Source organism: Dasypus novemcinctus, chromosome 26 (assembly GCF_030445035.2).
Source record: "Dasypus novemcinctus isolate mDasNov1 chromosome 26, mDasNov1.1.hap2, whole genome shotgun sequence".
NCBI classification, from domain to species: Eukaryota; Metazoa; Chordata; class Mammalia; order Cingulata; family Dasypodidae; genus Dasypus; species Dasypus novemcinctus.
Window position 1 is genome coordinate 56,264,912 of NC_080698.1, and position 21,080 is coordinate 56,285,991.

A 21,080-nucleotide genomic window follows, 5' to 3' on the forward strand; every position below is an offset into this window, starting at 1 on the left:
ATCGGGAGAATTTGATAGGATCCAATTAAATTCCTGCAGATAAAATAATGATGAATTGCCAAGCCGCCCCGTGGAGGCGCCGGGCTCCCTGCCCTTGCCCCGAGCCCAGGATGGAGTTGAGGTCATCGACGGCAGAAAGTGGGACATGGCTGGGGGCGCTGGGCCAGGCTCCGGGGGACTGGAACCTCAAGTGACAGTCCTTCCACAGGGTGGGGGACATACCATCTCTTTCCATACCTCTTGGCAGTCCTGGAGTAGGAATGGCTGATGCCATTCTGCTGACAAAGACACTGAGCATCCCTGATAGGTGTCCCAGGAGCCCAGCTGGGAAGTCCTTGCTTCTGAGTGCAGGCCAGGGAGTCCCTGGCCGAGGGTGGCTTGGGGACGATCTCTCTGGGAGATCGCAGAGACCAGCACGTGGGAAGCGGGCAGGTGACCTGCCTCCGGGCGAAGGTGTGGCTGCTGGGTGCAGGCTTGGCTGGAGGAAGGGCACCCTGTCTGGGGGACATGGGAGGAGGGAGCTGGCTTGTTTCCAGCAGCACGGAGAAGGCAGGATCCCAACTGGAAATGTCAGCCTCACTTAGGAGCCTCGGTGCTGGGGCTGCCAGGCAGTCCCCTGACCCCACACCCCACCTGGTGCCCAGCAGCACTGGCCGGGACTCCCCTAGGCTCCGGGGAGGAGGGGCCCTGTGGGGATGGGCGCGCAGGGACGTGATGGCCCTGGGAGCCGGGGCACCCCTGCGGCTCTACCCAGCTGCCCCTGGCCGGGCAGGTAACACCCCCCTAATCCCCGTAGTACTCCTACGAGGGCAACGACATCAGCGACCTGCCCGTGAACCTGTCGGTGGTGTGGAATGGCAACTTCGTCATTGACAACCCCCAGAATATCCAGGGTGAGGTGGGGGCGGGGCCGCGAGGGGATGGGGGGGCTGAGTGGGCGGGGCCTGAGCCTGGGCGGGGCTGTGGGCAGGGCGGGGGTTGGTAGGGCTACATGGTGGGCGGGAGCCTGGGGGCTGTGGGTGGGGCCTGGGCCTGGGCTGGGCTGTGGGCGGGGGCAGGTGGTGCCACATGGTGGGCGGGGCAAGGGTGGGTGGTGCCACATGGTGGGCGGGGCCTGAGCCTGGGCGGGGCTGTGGGCAGGGCGGGGGTTGGTAGGGCTACATGGTGGGCGGGAGCCTGGGGGCTGTGGGTGGGGCCTGGGCCTGGGCTGGGCTGTGGGCGGGGGCAGGTGGTGCCACATGGTGGGCGGGGCAAGGGTGGGTGGTGCCACATGGTGGGCGGGGCCTGAGCCTGGGCGGGGCTGAGTGGGGCAGGGGTTGGTATGACTACATGGTTGGCGGTGCCTGGGAGGGGACTGTGGGTGGGGCCTGGGCCTGGGTGGGAGCTGGTGGGTGGGTCTGTGGGTGGAGCTCTGGGTGGGGCAGGTTGGAAGGGTAGGTGGGTGGGGCTAATTGCGTGGGGCCTGGGAGGGGACTGTGGCAGGGTTAGGCCTCAGGGGTCTGGCTAGGGCTGATGAGGGGTGGGCCCAGGCTTGGGAGGGGTTGTGGGTAGAGTGTGGGAGGAGCTTCGTAGGAGGTGGCGGGCAGGTCTGGCAAGTGGGCATGGCCTGGGAGGGACCTGTGGGTGGGGTCAGGGCTCCTGGGGGGGTGGATGGGACCCAGGCTTGGGGGGTGGGGGATGGTGGGTGGCACTCTGGGCAGGGCAGGGCAGGGCTTGGTAGGGGTGGTGGGCGGGGCTGGGCAGGCCTAGTGAGTGCCCCCCACCGACCATGAGACCGCCCCCGCCAGCACACCTGTACAAGTGCCCGGCTCTGCGCGAGAGCTGCGGCCTCTGCCTCAAGGCCGACCCCCGCTTCGAGTGCGGCTGGTGCGTGGCCGAGCGCCGCTGCTCCCTGCGCCACCACTGCCCGGCAGACGCGCCTGCCGCCTGGATGCACGCCCGCCACGGCAGCAGCCGCTGCGCCGACCCCAAAATCCTCAAGGTAGGCGGGCAGCCGGGGCCGGCCTCCCACCGCCCCCGAGGGCGCCCCGACCCCACCCCACCTCCGCGGCCCCGCCCCTCTGCCGTGACCCCGGGTGCCTTAGCACGCCCTGCCCTGGGCCGGACCGGACGCCCACCCTGCCCGCCCCGCGCACGCGCGCTCCCGGCACGGGCCGGGTGCAGTGGCGCAGCCTCCCGCCCTCCCCGTAGCTGTCCCCCGAGACCGGCCCGCGGCAGGGCGGGACGCGGCTCACGATCACGGGCGAGAACCTGGGGCTGCGCTTCGAGGACGTGCGTCTGGGCGTGCGCGTGGGCAAGGTGCTGTGCAGCCCCGTGGAGAGCGAGTACGTCAGCGCCGAGCAGTGAGTACGGGGCGGGCCGCGGCGGGGGCGGGGGCCGCTGGGTGGTCTACAGCCCGCTGAGGCCCGCCCCCCGCCCCCCAGGATCGTCTGTGAGATCGGGGACGCCAGCTCCGTGCGCTCCCACGACGCGCTGGTGGAGGTGTGCGTGCGCGACTGCTCTCCCCACTACCGCGCCCTGTCGCCCAAGCGCTTCACCTTCGTGGTAAGCCCCCGGGGCACCCACCGCCCGCCGGGCCTCCCGGTCAGCCAGGGGCGTGCGGGGCTGGCCGGTGTCCCCCAAGGCTGCCCGGAGCTGCGGCCCTCCGCCCGCGGGTCCCTCCCGGCCAGCCCCACCCCTGCTCCTGCCGTTCCCCCTCGGTGCTTCCCTGTGGATGGGGCCCACCGTCCAGCCTCCCCTGCCTGTCTCGGGACTGCTCCTGTGGGACAGTGACCAGCTGGGGTCCAGGGACCCAGCGGCACGGGGCCCAGGGACCCCAGCTCCGAAACCAGGGCTCCACGGGTCCCGGCCCCGGTGCACCTGCCCCGAGGGAACGGGGCACCCCACGACGTCCTTCTCCCTGCAGACGCCGACCTTCTACCGCGTGAGCCCCTCCCGCGGGCCCCTCTCTGGGGGCACCTGGGTCGGCATCGAGGGCAGCCACCTGAACGCGGGCAGCGACGTGGCCGTGTCCATCGGGGGCCGGCTGTGCGCCTTCTCCTGGTACGGGGCGGCAGGTGGGGAGGGGGGTGCCTCCCAGCTGGGGGCGGGCACCCGGGGTGCACACCTCTTCCTGGCTGTCGGCTCCCTCTCGTTGCCTGGGAGATGAGGGTTGAGAGAGCCTGGCTGGGGTGATCGCCATGGAAACCCAGAGGCGGGGAGAAGGTTGCCGTGGGGACCGGGGCTCCCTCCAAAGTGGGGAAGGGACGCTCCCAGCAGGTGCGGGGGACCGGGCCTCCAAGGGGAGGGGCAGAGCCCACCCGGCCGCTCCTTCCCGAGGGCGGGGGGCCGGGGGGGTGGGGGAGGAAAACCCCAATCCCTTGGGAACAACATAGAAAGCGTCCCCCAAAAATAATAATTTGAGAGAGGGAAAAAAACCCTTCGCCAAAGCCCCAAGGCTTGGAGTGGATAATTTTAGATTAGGGATGATAATGGAGCGGCCCTTTAAATATTTTCCTGCCGTAATTACCCCTTATCAGCGCTAATCAGGGATGTTTGCAGCCACGCTGAGCCGGGCTGGTGGCGGCGGAGGCCGAGGGGAGGGCACAGGGCCGGGGGACTCGGGCCTGGAGGGTGGCCTGGCTGCCCAGCGGGGGTGCCCCCGGGCCCGTCCTCCCGGCCCCGCGAGAGGGAGTCAGCTCTTCACTCAGATGCAGGGGCCGAGGCACAGGGAGGAGAGGTCCGCCTCGCTCGAGGGGCTCGAGTGGACGCTGCGCTGGCGCAGGGCCCCTCCCTGGACTCTCGGGCCCTCCCTCCAGGGAGGCCGGGCCTGGTGGGCGCTGAGGTCAGGGGACCCGGCCGAGCAGCTGACTGGGGGCTTGCTGCACTGGGGGACCCCCGTGCGCCCCGTTCCCAGCCCAGCGGGGCAGAGCACCTGGCCGATGAGCCGTCCCTGCCCGGCCGAGGGCAGGAGAGCAGGCGTGGGGGTCAGGCTCCAGGAGGGCCGTGGGTTCTGGAGCAGGAGCAGCCCTGGGGCTGGGAGGCCTGGCCCGGTCACAGCAGGACTGTGCACTCCTGCCGGGGTGGGTGCCGGGGGAAGGCCGGGCGGCAGGCTTGGCCAGGACTGCTGGGTGGGGCTGTGCAGTGGGTGCACCCCAGGGGGCCGAGGGGCTGGAGAGGGCGGGGCCGGGGTCAGCAGGGCAGGGCCTGTGGCAACCTGGGGCCAGCAGGAACCACCAGCCGGCCTGCCCCTTTGGCAGCGCGGGCGATGGGCCCCGTTACTGTCCCCGCTGCACAGAGCTGCCTTGCACGTGAGCTCTGGCCCCTGCGTTCTGAAGCCACCCCCCTGCCCCCCCCCCCCAGGAGGAACTCCCGAGAGATCCGGTGCCTGACGCCCCCCGGGCAGGGCCCCGGCAGCGCCCCCATCATCATCAACATCAACCGCGCCCAGCTCACCAACCCCGAGGTGAAGTACAACTACACCGAGGACCCCACCATCCTGAGGATCGACCCCGAGTGGAGCATCAACAGGTGGGGGGGGCCCTCCCGAGGCCCGGAGGCGGGCGCGGGATCTCCCGCACCACTGCAGGCCCGCGCCTCTCGGGTCTGCCTCCCCTGCGCGGTGGGACGCGCCCCGTGCCCAGGGACCGTGGTCTGGGGCCGCCCTCTGGGCTGGTGGCCGGGCTGCCTGGGGCCCCCGGCTGGACGCTGGCTCCAGTGGGAGCACCGAGAGGCCCGTCTGGTGACCCCTTCCCCTCCCACCCCCAGTGGAGGGACCCTCCTGACGGTCACGGGCACCAATCTGGCCACCGTCCGCGAACCCCGCATACGGGCCAAGTACGGAGGCGTGGAGAGAGAGAACGTGAGTCCCAGCCCCGCCCGCCGCCCCTGCGCCCTCTGAGCCTTTGCCTGGCTCCCTGTAGCCTTCAGGGTGGTTCCGCTGCGTACCAGGCTCCGCTGAGTCCACCCCTGGGGGCCTGGGTGGGGTGGGGCACCCAGGGCAGGCCTTGCACGCGCCCTGTGCCCGCAGAGCTGCATGGTGTACAACGACACCACCATGCTGTGCCGGGCGCCCTCTGTGGACAACCCCGTGCGGACCCCGCCGGAGCTGGGGGAGCGGCCGGATGAGCTGGGCTTTGTCATGGACAACGTGCGCGCCCTGCTGGTGCTCAACGCCTCCAACTTCCTCTACTACCCCGACCCCGTGCTCGAGCCCCTCAGCCCCACCGGCTTCCTGGAGCTTAAGCCCAGCTCCCCGCTCATCCTCAAGGTGGGTCCCCCCTGAAGCCGGCAATCTGGGGGTGCAGCTGCCCCCTCCATCAGAGCCTGAGGTTGTAGGGGCTGAGGTGGGGGTAGGTAGGTGTGGGGGTCAGTGGGCAAGAGGAGGAGTAGCCCAGGCCCTGGGCCCTCAACCCATATCTCTTGGCTCCCCGACCCATGCAGGGCCGGAACCTTCTACCGCCTGCCTCCGGGAACTCGCGGCTCAACTACACGGTGCTCATCGGCTCCACACCCTGTGCGCTCACCGTGTCCGAGACGCAGCTGCTGTGCGAGTCCCCCAACCTCACGGGGCAGCACAAAGTCACGGTGTGTCCGGGGGCCCACTGTCCGTCTCTCTGTCCACCAAAAGAAACCAGGGTTGGCAGCCTTCCTGGGCTGCCTTTTTTTTTTTTTTAAAGATTTATTATATTTATTTCTCTCCCCTTCCCCCCGCCCGGGTTGTCTGTTCTCTGCGTCTATTTGCTGCGTGTTCTTCTTTGTCCGCTTCTGTTGTTGTCAGCAGCACAGGAATCTGTGTTTCTTTCTGTTGCGTCATCTTGCTGTGTCAGCTCTCCGTGTGTGCGGCACCATTCCAGGGCAGGCTGCACTTTCTGTGGCGCTGGGTGGCTCTCCTTACGGGGTGCACTCCTTGCGTGTGGGGCTCCCCTACATGGGGGACACCCTGCATGGCACGGCACTCCTTGCTCACATCAGCACTGCGCATGGGCCAGCTCCACACGGGTCAAGGAGGCCCGGGGTTTGAACCGCGGACCTCCCATGTGGTAGACGGATGCCCTAACCACTGGGCCAAGTCTGCCCCCTTCCTGGGCTTCTAAGGGAGCCCCAGCCCAGCTCTGAGGCCGTGGGCTGCACCCAATTTTGGTCTGCAGACTTTGTCCCCAGCCCTGGGGATCCCCAAATTTCTGGCTGCACCCCAAATCTCTGGGTGCACTCCAAACTTGCTTCTGGCCCCGGGGGACCCCGTTCCACCCAGCTGAGCCTCACACCCGCCCAGAGCCCTGGCTGGGTGAGGCCTGGGCTGGCCCGGTGAGCTTGGGCACCTGCCCTAGTCTGCGGAATCCCCCAGAACATTCTGGCTGCGGTGGGCAGGGCGTGGATCGCCATGGGGGGCTGTGGGTGGCGGGGGGCCCCTGAGCACCTCCGCCCCTCTCCGACAGGTGCGGGCGGGTGGCTTCGAGTTCTCGCCGGGGACGCTGCAGGTGTATTCAGACAGCCTGCTGACGCTGCCGGCCATCGTGGGCATCGGGGGCGGCGGCGGCCTCCTCCTGCTCGTCATCGTGGCCGTGCTCATCGCCTACAAGCGCAAGTCGCGCGACGCCGACCGCACCCTCAAGCGGCTGCAGCTGCAAATGGACAACCTGGAGTCCCGCGTGGCCCTCGAGTGCAAGGAAGGTCTGCAGGGCTGGGCCCGCCGGGGCCGGGGTGCTGGGGGTGGGGGGCTGCTAGCTCTGAGCTGGTCCCTGCCCCACCCGCCGACTCCCACTCAGTTTGCCACGTTCCCGGCGGCCTTGCTGTTGCCAGGCCTGGTCCTGGGGGCGGGTGGGTGCTGATGGGCTGCGGGCCAGCCCTGGAGTGAGCTGTTCACGGGGTGTGCTGGTCAAGGTAAACGCTCTGCGGCCTGGCCTCTGGGTTTGGAATCGCAGCATCGTGAGACCTTGGTTGGGTCACTTGACCTCCGGGTGCCGCGATTTCCTTGTCCGTAAAACAGGCACAGTGTCAGCCCCAGCTTTCCCGGGCACTGGGGATGGTGGGCGTGATGGCATGCACTAAGGCTTGCAAGTGCGAGCGGCGGTCAGTGCACGCACGCCTTCGCCCGGTGGCTCTTCCTGTTTGCGTCGGCCGGTCCGGGCTGGCCCTGCGAGAGTGAAGCCCCTCAGCAGGTGGCTCGCCCAGCGGGGGGGTCCTGGGTCGGGGCGGGGAATCAGCTGTGGCCTTTGTCCTTGAGAAGCTCGGTCTTGGGCCGGGCTGCCCGTCCCCCTGCCCTGAAGTGGAGCACGGGGTCAGCCGTGACTCTTGGTCATGAGGGCATTCAGCCGCCGGGGCCCGTGTGGGCTTTTGCGAAGGAGAGTCGGGGGCGATCGGCCTCAGGCGGGGTTGGGTGAAGGGACCCAGGCGCCGTCCCCAGGAATCTCCTCTTGCCCAGTGCCAGCCCCGCTCTCAGGTGGGCTCTTGTGTGGTGACAAGGTAGCCACAGCGGACACGGCAGCAGCCGCACTGCGGTGGGGGAGGTTCTGGGACTGCCGTCCTCGGCCAGCTTGGCCCCGTGCCCTCTGCTGAGCCGGCCCCATGGCCGGACCTGGGTCCCGCCTGCTACGCCCAGGGCCCGCCCCCCGAAGTGCCCCTGCTGGGCGTGGCGGTGGCTCCCCAGTGCAGCAGAGAGCCAGGGTATCCCAGGCAGGCAGGAGCTGCACAGCTGCTGGGCGGCAGGCCGGGCAGGACCAACGCAAGTGTCAGGGTGGCGGCCCCCGCCCCCCGCCAAGGGCGCCCGCCTGGGGCCCAGGGGCCGCAGGGGCCAGCCCTGCTCTGCCCGGTGTGCCGCAGAGGCCAGTGTGCCCAGGCTTGCACACGTGTCCTTGGCAGAGCGGGGTTCCACCCTCGGCCCCGTGCTTTAAGTTTAGGGGTGTGGCTGGCCAAGAGGGGGTGGGATTAATGCTAGGAGCAGGAAGGTGGGTTTTGGGCCCAGAGACTGGGGCTGGAGCCCACAGAGGTCTTGGCAGGGGGGCGTGGCAGCAGCCCTTGGCCCTCCAAGGCTACGTGGGGTGCGGCGTGGCGGCCACCAAGGGGCACTGACTTCTCAGCTGGATACTGCGCCGGCCTGGGCGCGGCCCTCCCCTGCTCGCAGCCCGGACACCTCCCCATGGCCATCCCCCACGGCCAGGCCCACCCTGGCTCTGCCACGGGCCTCTCTGAGCGGGGCCGAGGCTGGGTGGTTCTCAGGAGCACGTGCAGCCGTGGCGGGAGGGCTGGCCGTTGTGGGCGTGTGTCGGGACCAGGCATGCCTTAGGGCGCTTTAGAAATGCCGGCTGTCCAGGTCTGCCCAGCAGCAGGGGCAGGTGGCAGGGCCATCGCCGTTTCAGGGGCGAGGACAGGGAGCCGAGGGGCCGGGCTGGGATGTGGAGGTAAGAAGCAGCACCGCGGGGTTTTATGCAGGACTTAGCTGGTGCAGCTGTGGGGGCTGGCAAGTCTGAACTCTCAAGGGCAACTGCGAGCTGGAAGCTCCAGTAAAGGTGAGGCCAGGGTTCTCAGCCTGAATTCCTCTGGGGAAGCTGGCAGGCTGACTGTTCTGTCAAGAGCCAATGTTGATGTCGAGACAGAGATGTCTTCTGACCTCTGCAACTCTAAGTCCTGGCTTTTAAGATCTCCAACTAACTGGGCGAGGAGACTCCACAATTCCGAGGGCAAGTGCCTTTGTTGGCTGTAGATGCAATCACCTGATGATGTAGATGCAAATTCCATCTTGAAACACCGTTCTGCCAACACGCAGGCCCAGATGTGACCAAACAACTGGATACCTTTGTCTAGCTGAGTTGACACAACTTGTCCCGCTCTGCCCAGGACTTGCCCGTTTTAGTCCCATGCTCAGGAACCCGTCAGTACTGGACACGCCTAATGGTGGCTGGGGGCTGGCTGAGGGTCAGCGGGCCGCCTGGCTGGCCCGGCTCGGGTGGCAGCTCCTGCTCTCCCTGCGGGTTCCGGCAGGGCAGGAGGCAGGCGTGTGTCCAGGTGGGATGGGAGACGGGTGCCTGGGTGCCGGCGAGAGGGGCGTGGTGCAGGAGGGGCCTCCCGGGCCTCGGCCCTGCTCTTCCTCCACCAGCGCGTGTGCGTGCGGGGTGTAGCGGCTGGCATGGCCTGGCCTGGCCGGGCGGAGGTGACCGCAACGCCGGCAGCGGAGCTCAGGAGCTCAGGAGATGAAAGCCCGGGCTCTTAATTAGACCTGCCACCGCCCCCGCTGCCACCCTGCTCCTCTGGCTCGCGATCAGTTAGTGGGTCCCGCAGGCTGCCGCGGGGCTGCCGCCTCCCAGCTCGCAGAAGGCTCCGCCCGGGCCTGCCTGTCAGGGCGTCAGGTGTGGCCCAGCCCCCCCGGCCCCCCGGCCTTGTTCCCGAGAGAGGCAGGGTGGCCTGGGAGCGGGGCGGGGAGGGCCCGGGAGACCCCCCCCGCCCCCGGCCTCGCTTTGCCCCTCTTTGCCCTGGATCCAGGGCGCGCCACGCCGTGGTTGTCCACGTGTGTGAGGAGTTGGGGCTTCGGGGGGCGCGTGCCGCTCCTGGGCTGGCTGAGGTCCCCTCCCTGACCCCTCCCCGTCCCTTCGAGGCAGGCATACCTGACCCTGGGGGTGGGAGGAGCTAGCACTCAGGCTCGTCCGCCACCCCCCCATGCCAGTGTCCAGCACGCAGGACACGGCCCACGCGGGGTGGGGCCCTGGGCCGAGGGTGGGCAGCCCCCTGTCCCCGGCCTGGGCAGGCGCCTCTGACGGCGCGTCTCGCCGCAGCCTTCGCGGAGCTGCAGACGGACATCCACGAGCTGACCAACGACCTGGACGGCGCTGGCATCCCCTTCCTCGACTACCGGACGTACGCCATGCGGGTGCTCTTCCCCGGCATCGAGGACCACCCTGTTCTCAAGGAGATGGAGGTGGGGGCCCGGGCGAGGGTGTGCGCGGGTGGGGCCCTGGGGCTCGGCCAAGGGGGCGGGAGAGCCAGCGGCAGGAGCAGGACTGGAGCAGGGGCTGGGGGCCAGGCCACGCCAGCCCGCGTCTCAGCCCGGGGTCCCGCAGCCTCCCGGTGCCGCGCTGGCCTCCAGCCCCGTGTGTCCCTCCGCCGCTCCCCAGCCACCTGGGCGGCACCGGCCGGGGTCTTCCCCAGGGGGTGTGCCCAGAGGTGCGGACGCCCGGGGAGTTGGCAGTGGAGCCGGGTCGGGCGTGCCCGGCTGGGAACCCCAGGCCCCAATACGACGCACAGAGCTTTGTGTCCTGATTCAGTGCCCTCAGCCAGGGCCACCCCGACTGCACTCCTCTGAAGTCAGACACCCCTGGGGGCAGCCCCCTGTGGGTCTGTGGGTGGGGCATTCCCCTTCGAGCTGCACCTGCAGGGGCCCAGGGCAGCCCCCTCGTTCCCTGGGATCGATGCACCGTGGGGGTACAGGGTCCTGCACGTTGTCTCCCCCCACCTCCAGCTCTCTCCCGTGTGCTGCCCTTGCTGTGTCCTTCTGTCTCTGTCCATGGCGGGGTGTGCACACCTGGTGCCTTCCACCTGTGTGCTGTGGAGCTTGGCTCCACCGAGCCAGGCTGGGCTGGGAGCTGGGTGTCACTGGTGGCCTGGGGGCTCATCCTGCCCTGACAAGCCTTGGTATGAGTAAGAGCGCGTTGGCCCTGGAGCCAGCCGTGCCTGCACTCCACCCACCCCCTTCTCCTACTTACACACTGGGTGGCCTCAGACAAGCCTCTCTGGCCCAAGCTTCCTCGTCTGTGCAGCAGGTGAGGCTTGGCACGGGCTGTTGTTGGGAGAGCAGAGGCAGAGCGTGGACGCGCTCTCCCAGGAGATGGTAGCCAGCTGAAATGGGAATCAGGAGCTGGGTGGCCGGGGAGGGGCCGCTCTCAGGGTCTGGCCGTGCAGAGGGCGGTGGACGCCAGCCCAGGCTCTTGCTGCTCCCCACATCCCCTGGCGCTGATGGCGCGCGGGGGCTCCCGGCCGGCGGCCGTTTCAGGCGGAGGGTCTGCGGCGGCCGCCGGGGCGCCTTGGAGCCGGCCTCGCGCGGCCCGCCGGCCCCTCTGCGTCCTGAGCGGGCCGGGGCCGCCCACAGGTGCAGGCCAACGTGGAGAAGTCGCTGACGCTCTTCGGGCAGCTGCTGACCAAGAAGCACTTCCTGCTGACCTTCATCCGCACGCTGGAGGGCCAGCGCAGCTTCTCCATGCGCGACCGCGGCAACGTGGCCTCCCTCATCATGACGGCACTGCAGGGCGAGATGGAGTACGCCACGGGCGTGCTCAAGCAGTTACTGTCCGACCTCATCGAGAAGAACCTGGAGAGCAAGAACCACCCCAAGCTGCTGCTGCGCCGGTGAGCGGGCGTCCCCTGCCGCCCCGCCATGCTTTCCCCAAGACGGCCTGGTCCAGCCCCCAGGCCCGCGCTCGACCTCTCTGAGCCGCTGCTGGGCTTCGAGGCCGCGGTGCTCGGGGCGCCCCCCGCCTGGGACCCTGCTGGGGCTCCTCGGTGCCGAGCCCGAGCCCCCCGGGCGGGCCGGGCTGCCCCTGGCGGCCCCCGGAGCCGCCGGCCGGCCTGACAGGCCCTGCCCTTCTGCGCCGCGCAGGGGGGGCGAGGCGGGCCGGGGGTGCTGCGGTGGTCCGAGATAGTCCCCCCACTCCTGCCCGTGTTCTGCTTCCCCTCCCAGGACCGAGTCCGTGGCGGAGAAGATGCTGACCAACTGGTTCACCTTCCTCTTATACAAGTTCCTCAAGGTAGGCCGCCCGGGAGGACCGACAGACAGAGACGGGCAGCGGGGGGATGAGAGGGTGGGAAACGAAAGGGCGTGATGGGGAGGCGAGCGGCAGGGGAGGAGAGGGAGGGTGCCGCAAGATGGGACAGGCACACCCAAGCCGAGTCTGGGGTCAGGCGTGAGCCCCGCAACCGGGGGTCTCGCCCGTTCCCCTGTGCCGCTTGCCTGCTGCTCCGGGGCGTCTGTCCTCCCCCGGCCAGCAAGGGAGGGGTGGGGGTTGTGCTCTGCCGGGTGTGGTCTTGGGGCCATGGCCGGCGGGCGCCAAGCTGGGGCGCAGGCCCTGTCGCCTGGGCTGTACCCGTGGCCTGGAGCTGGCCTCCGGCTGAGGAAGATCGGGCGCCTTAAGGATGGCCCTTCCCTGCCTGTGAGTGTCCAGCGCTGGGCCAGGCCCCGGGGGTGCCAGGAGGTGGGCGCCAGGGGGACATTTGGGGGACCCCTGTTTGCCGTCTGGCATGGGAAGGGGTTGGCTGGACTAGGGTTTCCTCTGTGGTTACCAAGACGAGGCCCCGGTCTGGGCTGGGGGCTCCCTCTCCCTGCAGGGATGGGCCCTGGTGACCCGGGCGGCCAGCTCGGCGCAGGGCCTCAGGCCTCCGGGCTGGGGGGCCCGTGTGCGTGTTGTCAGAGCCCCGACTAGTTGCTCTTAAAACTGGGAGATGACACAGGAAACTCTGGATTCCTGGCTTTCTTCAGAAAATCTGAAGGCGTGGCCCCTAGGGGTGGCCGTGCCCAGACCCTGGCCGGTGCCCCATCCATGCGGGGGTTACCTGCCGGCCAGACGACGGTGACCACGGTGGCCGGGAAGCCTGGGTGTGGCACCGCATTAGCCAAAAGGGTGCTGGCGCAAAGTACCAGAAATCGGCTGGCCCTTACAGAGGGGGTTTATCTGGGGTCAGAGCTTACGGTTGCCAGGCCCGAAAGAGTCCAACTCAAGGAAACCTAAGAGGTACTTTCTCTCCAAAGTCTGCTGCCACAGGTTGAAGCAAGGTGGCGGGCAGCGTCTGCGAGGGTTCAGCCTTCCTCTTCCTCTCAGGCTCCAGGGGCCCAGCCTCTTTCCTCTCAGCCGTAGGCTGGGGGACTCGTTTCCTCCCAGGCCTGCTCAGCTGCTCAGGGCGCTGGTCTCCTCCGCTGCAAACCAGCAGGCAAAGGCTCGGCTCTTCTTCCGGGGCCTCGGCCGTGTCTGTGGCGTGCTCTTTCTTCCGCTGTGTGTCTTTTCCGTGAATCTACTTCTCTGTGTCTGTATTTGAATCTATCTGTCTATACAGCCCACCAAGGGGGCGGGACCTCAACCTGAGTCACCCTGATGACATGGTGGAATCAAAGCCTTAATCTTTTTTTTTTTAAGATTTATTTATTTATTTCTCTCCCCTCCCCCCCAACCCCGGTTGTCTGTTCTCTGTGTCTTTTTGCTGTGTCGTCCTTGTCCGCTTCTATTGTCAGCAGCACAGGAATCTGTGTTTCTTTTTGTTGCATTATCTTGCTGTGTCAGCTCTCCATGTGTGCGTCGCCATTCCTGGGCAGGCTGCACTTTCCTTCGCGCTGGGCGGCTCTCCCTACGGGGCGCACTCCTTGCGTGTGGGGCTCCCCTACGCGGGGGACACCCCTGTGTGGCAGGGCACTCCTTGCATGCATCAGCACTGCGCATGGGCCAGCTCCACACGGGTCAAGGAGGCCCGGGGTTTGAACCGCGGGCCTCCCATGTGGTAGACGGACGCCCTAACCACTGGGCCAAGTCTGCCGCCATCAAAGCCTTAATCTTAACATAATTTGATCAAAGCCATCTCAGCTGGTCTAATACAATCAAAGGGTATCACGCCCCGAGGAACAGACCAGTTTACAAACCTAATTCACAAATAATCCCAAACTGCCCCGGCACTGCCTACCAGGCTCCTTAGGTCAGCCTCGCTGCTCTCTAGCGCTTGGTTTCAGCATCCAGGATGGGGTAGGTGGCCTCAGTGCCCCTCCCTGGGGCTTGTTGCTTTGACTTGTCCCTCTGTGGGATGTGGGTGGACTCTGGGCACCATTCAGAGGGGAGGGGACCCAGGGGTGCGCAAAACAGCCCCGCACCTTGCCGTCTACCCACTCGCCAGGGGAGAGACCACAAGGGGGAGATTAAATAGATGGGGAGAGTTCCATCATCTCGTTGGAAGGTGGGTGTCATGGGAAGAGGGGAGCAGCGGGGCGGGCATGTCGAAGAGAGGGTGGCCGAGATCAGGGAAGGCGAGGGTCAAGCAGTTAGCCAGGCAGAGTCAGAGCGGGGCGCCGGGGTGGGGGGGGCAGCTGGGGCACAGCCCCGAGACGGGCATGGGGGACTGTGAGGAGGAGGCAGGCGGGGGGGCCCACAGGAGTCTCGCGTGAGCTTAGAAGCATCCCTGGCATGTGGCAACCGCTGTTCTGTCGTTTTCCAGAACTCGGTAGCAGATAACTCAAAGTTGTGCATCCCCTAACAAAAGGGAGAAGCACGCGCCTCGGAAGTGCCCGTGCGTGCTCTCCCGGTTGTGCTCTGTCAACTCCGTGACGCCGTCTCAGGCAAGACCTCAGAACCCGCACAGCCGGGCTCCCGTGAGGTCTTCGCATTTTATTGATCACCACTTCATCCTGAATCTTCACGCCTGAGAAAGGGGATTCAGTTCAATGACTGGCTTTGAGGCCCTGCTTTGTCTAATGCCAGGCTGCTGGCGTGGGGGCACACCAGGCCACGGGCCACGCGGAGGCTGCCGGTGTGGGGGTACACTGGGCCACGGGCCACACGGAGGCTGCCGGCGTGGGGGTACACCGGGCCACGGGCCACGCGGAGGCTGCCGGCGTGGGGGCACACTGGGCCATGGGCCACGTGGCACAACAGAAAGCCCTGGCGGCAGGGGGGCAGCTCCACGGAGGGCGGGCGCCGAGGAGCCGGAAGGCGAGCGTAGAGGGAGGAGGTGGAGGGCCGAGGGCAGTGTGTGGGCACCTGGAGGCCATGCCAGCCCTCTGTGGCTTTCCCTCGGGGGCCGTTGGGAGATCTTTCCAGACTCGGAATTCTTGTCTGACCCCGTGTGTCACAGGGTGACGTGAACCCGGGGTCGCGCAGTGGAGGTGGCCGTGCCAATGCCCCCGGGAGAGCCGGGCTCCTCCCACAAAGGGCCCTGGCGGGGGCCGTCTCCCCACCCCTGGTGGAGGGCGCCAGGAGTGGCCCTAGGGGGCTGTTTCTGTCCACACAGCTGGGTGCTGTTGTCTTTCTGTGGGGCCGTCAGTTTATTAGGGGAGCCGCAGGGTCACAGAAAAATAGGCCGAGCCTAGCAGCCCTCCCTGTTGAGAAGCGGCCCGAATCCTTTTCCTTCCCGGCTGTCTTTCGAAACAGAAATTCAACTTGAAAAGGACCCCAGGCTCACTTTTCTTTTCTCTTTTTTTTAAAGATTAATTTTTTTAAACTTTATTTCTCTCCCCTTCCCTGTCCCCCCCAGCTGTCTGCTCTCTGTGTCCATCCGTTATGTGTTCTTCTGTGTCCGCTTGTCAGCAGCACCCGGAATCTGTGTCTCTTTCGTTGTGTCATCTTGCTGCGTCAGCTCTCCACGTGCTAACACACCAAGGAGCACGGCGTGAGCGTAGGGGGTGAGGTCTCCGCCCCCACCCCTGGGCCTGGCCGTCCTCGCGTTGGGGATTGGGCGTGGCCTCCCCGACTGCTCCCCCTGCGTGGACGGGGCGTCTTCCCTGTTAGAGGAAACCTGGGTGTGTCCAGTCAGCGCCGGCGCTCCTTGGTTCTGTTTCACATGCCCTCGCTCCCTCCCTGGCCTCGGGTAAAGGTGCTGACTGGTTTCCAGGGTAGGACGTGCACCAGCGCCCTGCCGAGGGCCGCTGGGAGGGCTTCGACCCCCCGGGACAGCACAGCCGGCCTCCTGCCGAGCCTCTGCGTGCCGCGTCAGTGCAGAGGACGTGGGTTTGCAGGGCAGGGGGCAGCCGGACATGGTCACATCCAGTTGGAACAAGAGCTGCCAGACCGTCCTACAGGAAAGGGTGGCCCAAGATTTTGAGACGCCCACCCACCCACGCCTGGGTGATGCTTGCTTTCTCCCTCTTTTCCATCTTCGCCGAGTCGACGAGTGAGAACCAACTGCTGGTTGCTTTCATTTGCGTTTCCTCAGTAATCAGCCGAGCATCGTTTCTCTTACCGGATTGGCCGCTTAACGTTTCTATTTTGAACCATCTTATTATTGCCCCTCACCCCATTTTTCTCGGGTTATTTCTTTGGGTGGATTAGAGGAGCTTTTAAATATGAACTGCCCGCCTCTTTTAGCGCCCGTGTCAGGTTCAGACATGACCTCTGTTCTGGGCACGGCACGAGGTGGGGTCTGGCTTATTTTTCCCCAAGTGGAGTCGCACGTGTCCCAACACCGTTTACCGACTCGTCCCCACGCGTGTTTCTGCAGGCTCCAGCCAGAGCTGGGAGGGGTCCGAGCCACCCCCCTGCCCCGCTCAGAGGTGGGAAACGACGGGTGAGGGCCCTCCTCAGCGCTGGGCCTGGCTGGCTCCTGGCCTCCGATGGCAAGTGCCCCTCCTCACCTCGGGGAGGCTTTCTGGAAGCTGGGAGACGCTGGGCCAGGAGCAGGCAGCCTGCCCAGCCGGGGGCTCTGTGAGGAAGTTCACTTGGCGGCTGATCCCACATGAACCCCGGCCTCTCCACCGGCACGCTGTGATCTTGGGCAACCACCTGCCCCCTCTGATCTTCAGGGCCCGCCACTGCAACCCTGTCCCCCTTCTGCCTGGGACCCTCGGGCAGGCGTCCGGTCTTGGGAAGCCCTGAAAGGCCCCTGTCCTCTGGTCACTCTTTTTTTTTGTTTTATTTCTATCCCCTTCTCCCGCCCCCCGTTGTCTGCTCTCTGTGCCTAATTGCTGCGTGTTCTTCTTTGTCTGCTTCTGTTGTCAGCGGCACAGGAATCTGTGTTTCTTTTTGCTGTGTCATCTTGCTGTGTCAGCTCTCCGTGTGGGCGGCGCCATTCCTGGGCAGGCTGCACTTTCTTTCGCGCTGGGTGGCTCTCCTTATGGGGTGCGCTCCTTGTGCGTGGGGTTCCCCTACACAGGGACACCCTTGCGTGGCACAGCACTCCTTGCACGCATCAGCACTGCGCATGGGCCAGCTCCACACGGGTCAGGGAGGCCCGGGGTTTGAACCGCGGACCTCGCATGTGGTAGGCGGATGCCCTAACCACTGGGCCAAGTCCGTTTCCCCCTCTGGTCACTCTCGATGGCACCTCCAGGGGCTGGGGCCTCGGCGCCCTGATCCGCTCCCCTGCCTCCCTCTTTCCCACCGACTTCGCGAAGCCGAGCATGTGCAGGAAACCTGCTTTCCAAGGCAGGTGTGCAGTCGGAAAGTCTCAGGACGATCTTGGCTGGTGGCCGCTCCTTAGCAGCTGTCTCTTTAATTGCCGCGGATGCTAACGAGGTGCCTGGAGCATCTGGTTATGGGGCCAAGCTGCGCTTTGCACCAAAGCTGGGCTTGTGTGCCAGGGCCCCGATGGGGCAGGGCTGCCTGAGTGCCACGGCCGGCCTGCCTGCGCCAGCCTCGGGCACACCCAGGCCTCTGAGCTCCATGGCCAGGCCACCACGACCTGCCCGGGGCCTCCCACGTGCCAGGCCCGGCAAGCCTCGAGCCCGGCAGGTGGGGCGCCTGCGGCCAGGGGCCCCGACTTAAGGAGCACTGAGCCTGTCACGTTGGACAGGCTGCCCTCTTGCCTGTGCTCCGGTGGCGTGGGTCTTTCCCCTCTACCAGCTCTCCGTTCGCTCCGTTTACTGTTCGTCAAGGGTTTGCGGCTCCTTCTACCCCGTGCCTGCACTGGGGAAGATGTAAACGGGAGAGAGACGCCCTGGCCCTCAGGCAGCTTCCAGTCCCGGGGGAGACACATGGACCACGGCAGGGGGGGCAGGGCCAGCCACCAGGCCGGCAGCTTTGGCTGGGACTCCAGGAATGTCCTTATGAAAAGGGGACGTTGAGTCGAGTCCCACAAGATCAGTGCAGGCCCAGCGGGGAGAGCTCCAGGTTGTGGGTGCAGCAGGTACAAAGGCCCTGGGTGCTCTGATGAGAAGGAGTGGCCCCTGCCGCTGGCGTGCGGGGAGTCAGTGGGCGAAGCGGCCGGGGCGGGGCAGGGCAGGTGTGTCCTGAAGTCCAAGGCACCCTCAGCCCTTGAGGGCCTCGCACGCCCTGGGTGAGCCTGGTTCCCGGGCCCACCTGGCTCCTGGGCCCTGGCACTCAGCATCCTGGGCCGGGGCCCGCTCTGGGCTATCAGGTCTGCGCCGATGATCGGCGTGCCCCCCTGCGGTGGTGGAGGGGGCCCCAGGTGAGACCCCCGACTTCCAGCTGGTGGTGGTCACCTCAGTCCCACCTCGTGCCGCGTGGGGACAGAGGGAGCTTCCGGGCGCTTGGCTCAGCCTCTGCACCTGAGGGCGAGGGCGAGGGCGGGGGCTACCCAGGTGAGCCTCGGACGCTTGACCGGGGGCCGGGCTCTCCCCAGGACTGCGCGCCCCGCCGAGGCCCGAGCAGGGCAGCCGCCCGGGGCAGAGTCGACCGCTCGAATTCTCCCTCGGCCACGCCGTGGTCTCTCGTGCGTTCCCATTATCCCCTTGCTCGTACTTCATTCGGGATCTTCCCATCGCGACGGGTGGGCTGCAGCGTTAGCGATGGGTGTGGCGCGGTCCTCCTCGGGTTTGGAGTCCGTTTCCTGGGTGCCTCCAAGACGGAGGGCACACGTGTTGCTGGGGTCCATGTCGGGGTGGCTGGTGAGCGCGGGAGGGGACCCCGATGCCTGGCTGCAGCCTGACGCCCCACCCTCCCAGGAGTGCGCAGGGGAGCCGCTCTTCATGCTGTACTGCGCCATCAAGCAGCAGATGGAAAAGGGGCCGATCGACGCCATCACCGGCGAAGCCCGCTACTCCCTGAGCGAGGACAAGCTTATCCGCCAGCAGATCGACTACAAGATGCTGGTGAGTGCCGGCCTCCCTGCCCTCCCCCGCGCCCCCACGGGTCTCTGCCAGGGGTCCCGGCACGGTGTGGGGGCTAACCGGAACGGAGCTGGGAGCCGACCGGATTGGCCTGTGGAGGAGAGAGGCAGTGGGGAGCATGCGCCCCGGGGGCTGACACGGCCGCGCTCCCACTCACAGACCTTGAACTGCGTGAACCCTGAAAACGAGAACGCGCCCGAGGTGCCTGTGAAGGGGCTGAACTGTGACACGGTGACGCAGGTCAAGGAGAAGCTGCTGGATGTGGTGTACAAGGGGGTGCCCTACTCCCAGCGGCCCAAGGCTGGGGACATGGACCTGGGTGAGGCCCGGCGGGGGCTGCCCTGGGGGCCCAGGCCGCGGGCGGGGTGGGGGGCGTCGACCCGCGGCCGGGCCCTTGTCGTGGGTCTCGGGTGTACGGGGAAGCCACGGAGGACCCTGACTGAGGGGTGGGACTGGGTTGGGGCTGGGGTCTACGAAGTGGGCCCAGGCTAGGGTGGAGGGGATGTGGGGCCGAGAGAGGAGGCAGGAGTGTGTGGGGACAGCCACAGGCTGCAGGGGAGGCGCAGGGAGGCACCGGGGGGAGGTGCGGTTCCAGAAATCCTTCACACGTTTGCAGAAGGCACTTGGAGGCATGGGCTGTTGGAGCACGGGGTGGGCTCCGCTGGCCCTGCGAGTGGGTGGGTGCTTCCGGGCTTGGGTCCTGGGGTCCAGGGGATGGCTGGTGGGGTTGTGGGATTCCCCTGGAGCACCTCGACAGCCAGGCTGCGGCGTTAGCCCCAGGGATGGTGGCAGTCCAGGCTCTGTGCTGGGGGGAGGTGGGGAAGCACCGTTCGGAGGTGAGCTTTTGTCCTTGGTCGTTCTGGTCCCCAGGGCCCTTTCCCCAGTGCCGCCCAGGATGCCTTTGCCCTCTTGTGCCCTGCCCATTCTCCCCCTCCAGCCTTGCATGCCACAGGCAAGTGAGCGGGGTTCAGAGTGGAGCCCCCCTCTCAGCTTCTGCTCTCTCTCATGCCCAGAGTGGCGCCAGGGCCGCATGGCGAGGATCATTCTGCAAGACGAGGATGTCACCACCAAGATTGACAATGACTGGAAGAGGCTGAACACCCTGGCCCACTATCAGGTACCCCCCCCAAGCTCCCCCCTCTCTGGGCACCTGCTCCCCCACAGCCAGCTCTCCTGGTTCTGGCCTGGCCCAGGGGTGGGAGGTAAATGTCAAGAGAGAAGGGCCCGGAGATCACTTGTGTGGACGATCCCAGGCCCTGTGTTGGTGTGTCTTGTGTCATGCCAGCCCAGAGGTGACCCAGTGGGGAAACTGAGGCTGGTGGTGAGGCTTCTCACCTCCAGAGATACACAGCCAGGAAGGGGCTGGACAACAGTCCTAGAGGCGGAGGTGGCATCGGGTGTGGTTGTGATGTCCCCAGGTGACGGACGGGTCCTCGGTGGCACTGGTGCCCAAGCAGACTTCCGCCTACAACATCTCCAACTCTTCCACCTTCACCAAGTCCCTCAGCAGATATGGTGAGAGGTGGGGGCCGTGTGGCGAGGCTGGGGCTGCCAGCTGTAATAGGTCAGATGTGTGGGCTCAGGGGCATAGTCACCGCCTGTCATTTGGACACATGGGTGGGGACAGCTGGGTGGTTACGCTAGGGTGGAGCTGGGCAGTGGTGCTGGGGCCAGGCTGGCTGGGGCTGGGCAGTGGGGCAGGGCGGGGCTGGGCATGAGGGGGCGGGGCTTGAGCAGGGCTGGGCTGGGCAGTGGGGCAGGGCGGGGCTGGGCATGAGGGGGCGGGGCTTGGGCAGGACTGGGGAGTGGAGCAGGGCGGGGCTGGGCAGTGAGGGGGCAGGGCTTGAGCAGGGTGGGGCTGGGCAGTGGGGCAGGGGGCGGGGTTTGGGGGGGCGGGGCGGTGGAATGGGGTAGGATTGGGCAGGCAGTGAAATGGGGAGGCTGGGTAATGGGGTGGGGCTTGGGCAGGACCAGGAAGTGGAGCAGGGTGGGATTGAGCAGGAGGCGGGGCTTGGCAGGGCAGTGGAATGGGGTAGGGTTGGGCAGGTAGTAGAATGGGGTGGGGCTGGGCAATGGGCGGGGCTTGGGCGGGGCTGGGCAGGGGAATGGGGCGTGGCTGGTGGCGAGACCTGTGCTGACAGCGGGCGCTCCGGCAGAGAGCATGCTGCGCACGGCCAGCAGCCCCGACAGCCTGCGCTCGCGCACGCCGATGATCACGCCTGACCTGGAGAGCGGCACCAAGCTGTGGCACTTGGTGAAGAACCACGACCACCTGGACCAGCGGGAGGGTGACCGCGGCAGCAAGATGGTCTCCGAGATCTACCTGACGCGGTTGCTGGCCACCAAGGTGGGCCCCGCCCGC

The 21,080-nt window shown here is 66.9% G+C and overlaps 1 protein-coding gene across 1 annotated transcript in view; it reads left to right on the top strand.

Moving 5' to 3' along the window:
- Positions 1-21,080, top strand: part of PLXNA1 (plexin A1) — a 52,544-nt gene that overhangs the window by 25,922 nt on the left and 5,542 nt on the right. Inside the window, exons 10-27 of the mRNA XM_058288874.2 lie at positions 797-893; positions 1,788-1,981; positions 2,191-2,342; positions 2,424-2,544; positions 2,906-3,042; positions 4,342-4,509; positions 4,747-4,840; positions 5,009-5,248; positions 5,422-5,565; positions 6,417-6,651; positions 9,747-9,889; positions 11,057-11,313; positions 11,645-11,711; positions 18,554-18,700; positions 18,878-19,037; positions 19,732-19,835; positions 20,137-20,233; positions 20,875-21,065. Coding sequence (XP_058144857.2) covers positions 797-893; positions 1,788-1,981; positions 2,191-2,342; positions 2,424-2,544; positions 2,906-3,042; positions 4,342-4,509; positions 4,747-4,840; positions 5,009-5,248; positions 5,422-5,565; positions 6,417-6,651; positions 9,747-9,889; positions 11,057-11,313; positions 11,645-11,711; positions 18,554-18,700; positions 18,878-19,037; positions 19,732-19,835; positions 20,137-20,233; positions 20,875-21,065 — 2,748 coding nt within the window. The remainder of the gene's footprint in view (positions 1-796; positions 894-1,787; positions 1,982-2,190; positions 2,343-2,423; positions 2,545-2,905; positions 3,043-4,341; positions 4,510-4,746; positions 4,841-5,008; positions 5,249-5,421; positions 5,566-6,416; positions 6,652-9,746; positions 9,890-11,056; positions 11,314-11,644; positions 11,712-18,553; positions 18,701-18,877; positions 19,038-19,731; positions 19,836-20,136; positions 20,234-20,874; positions 21,066-21,080) is intronic.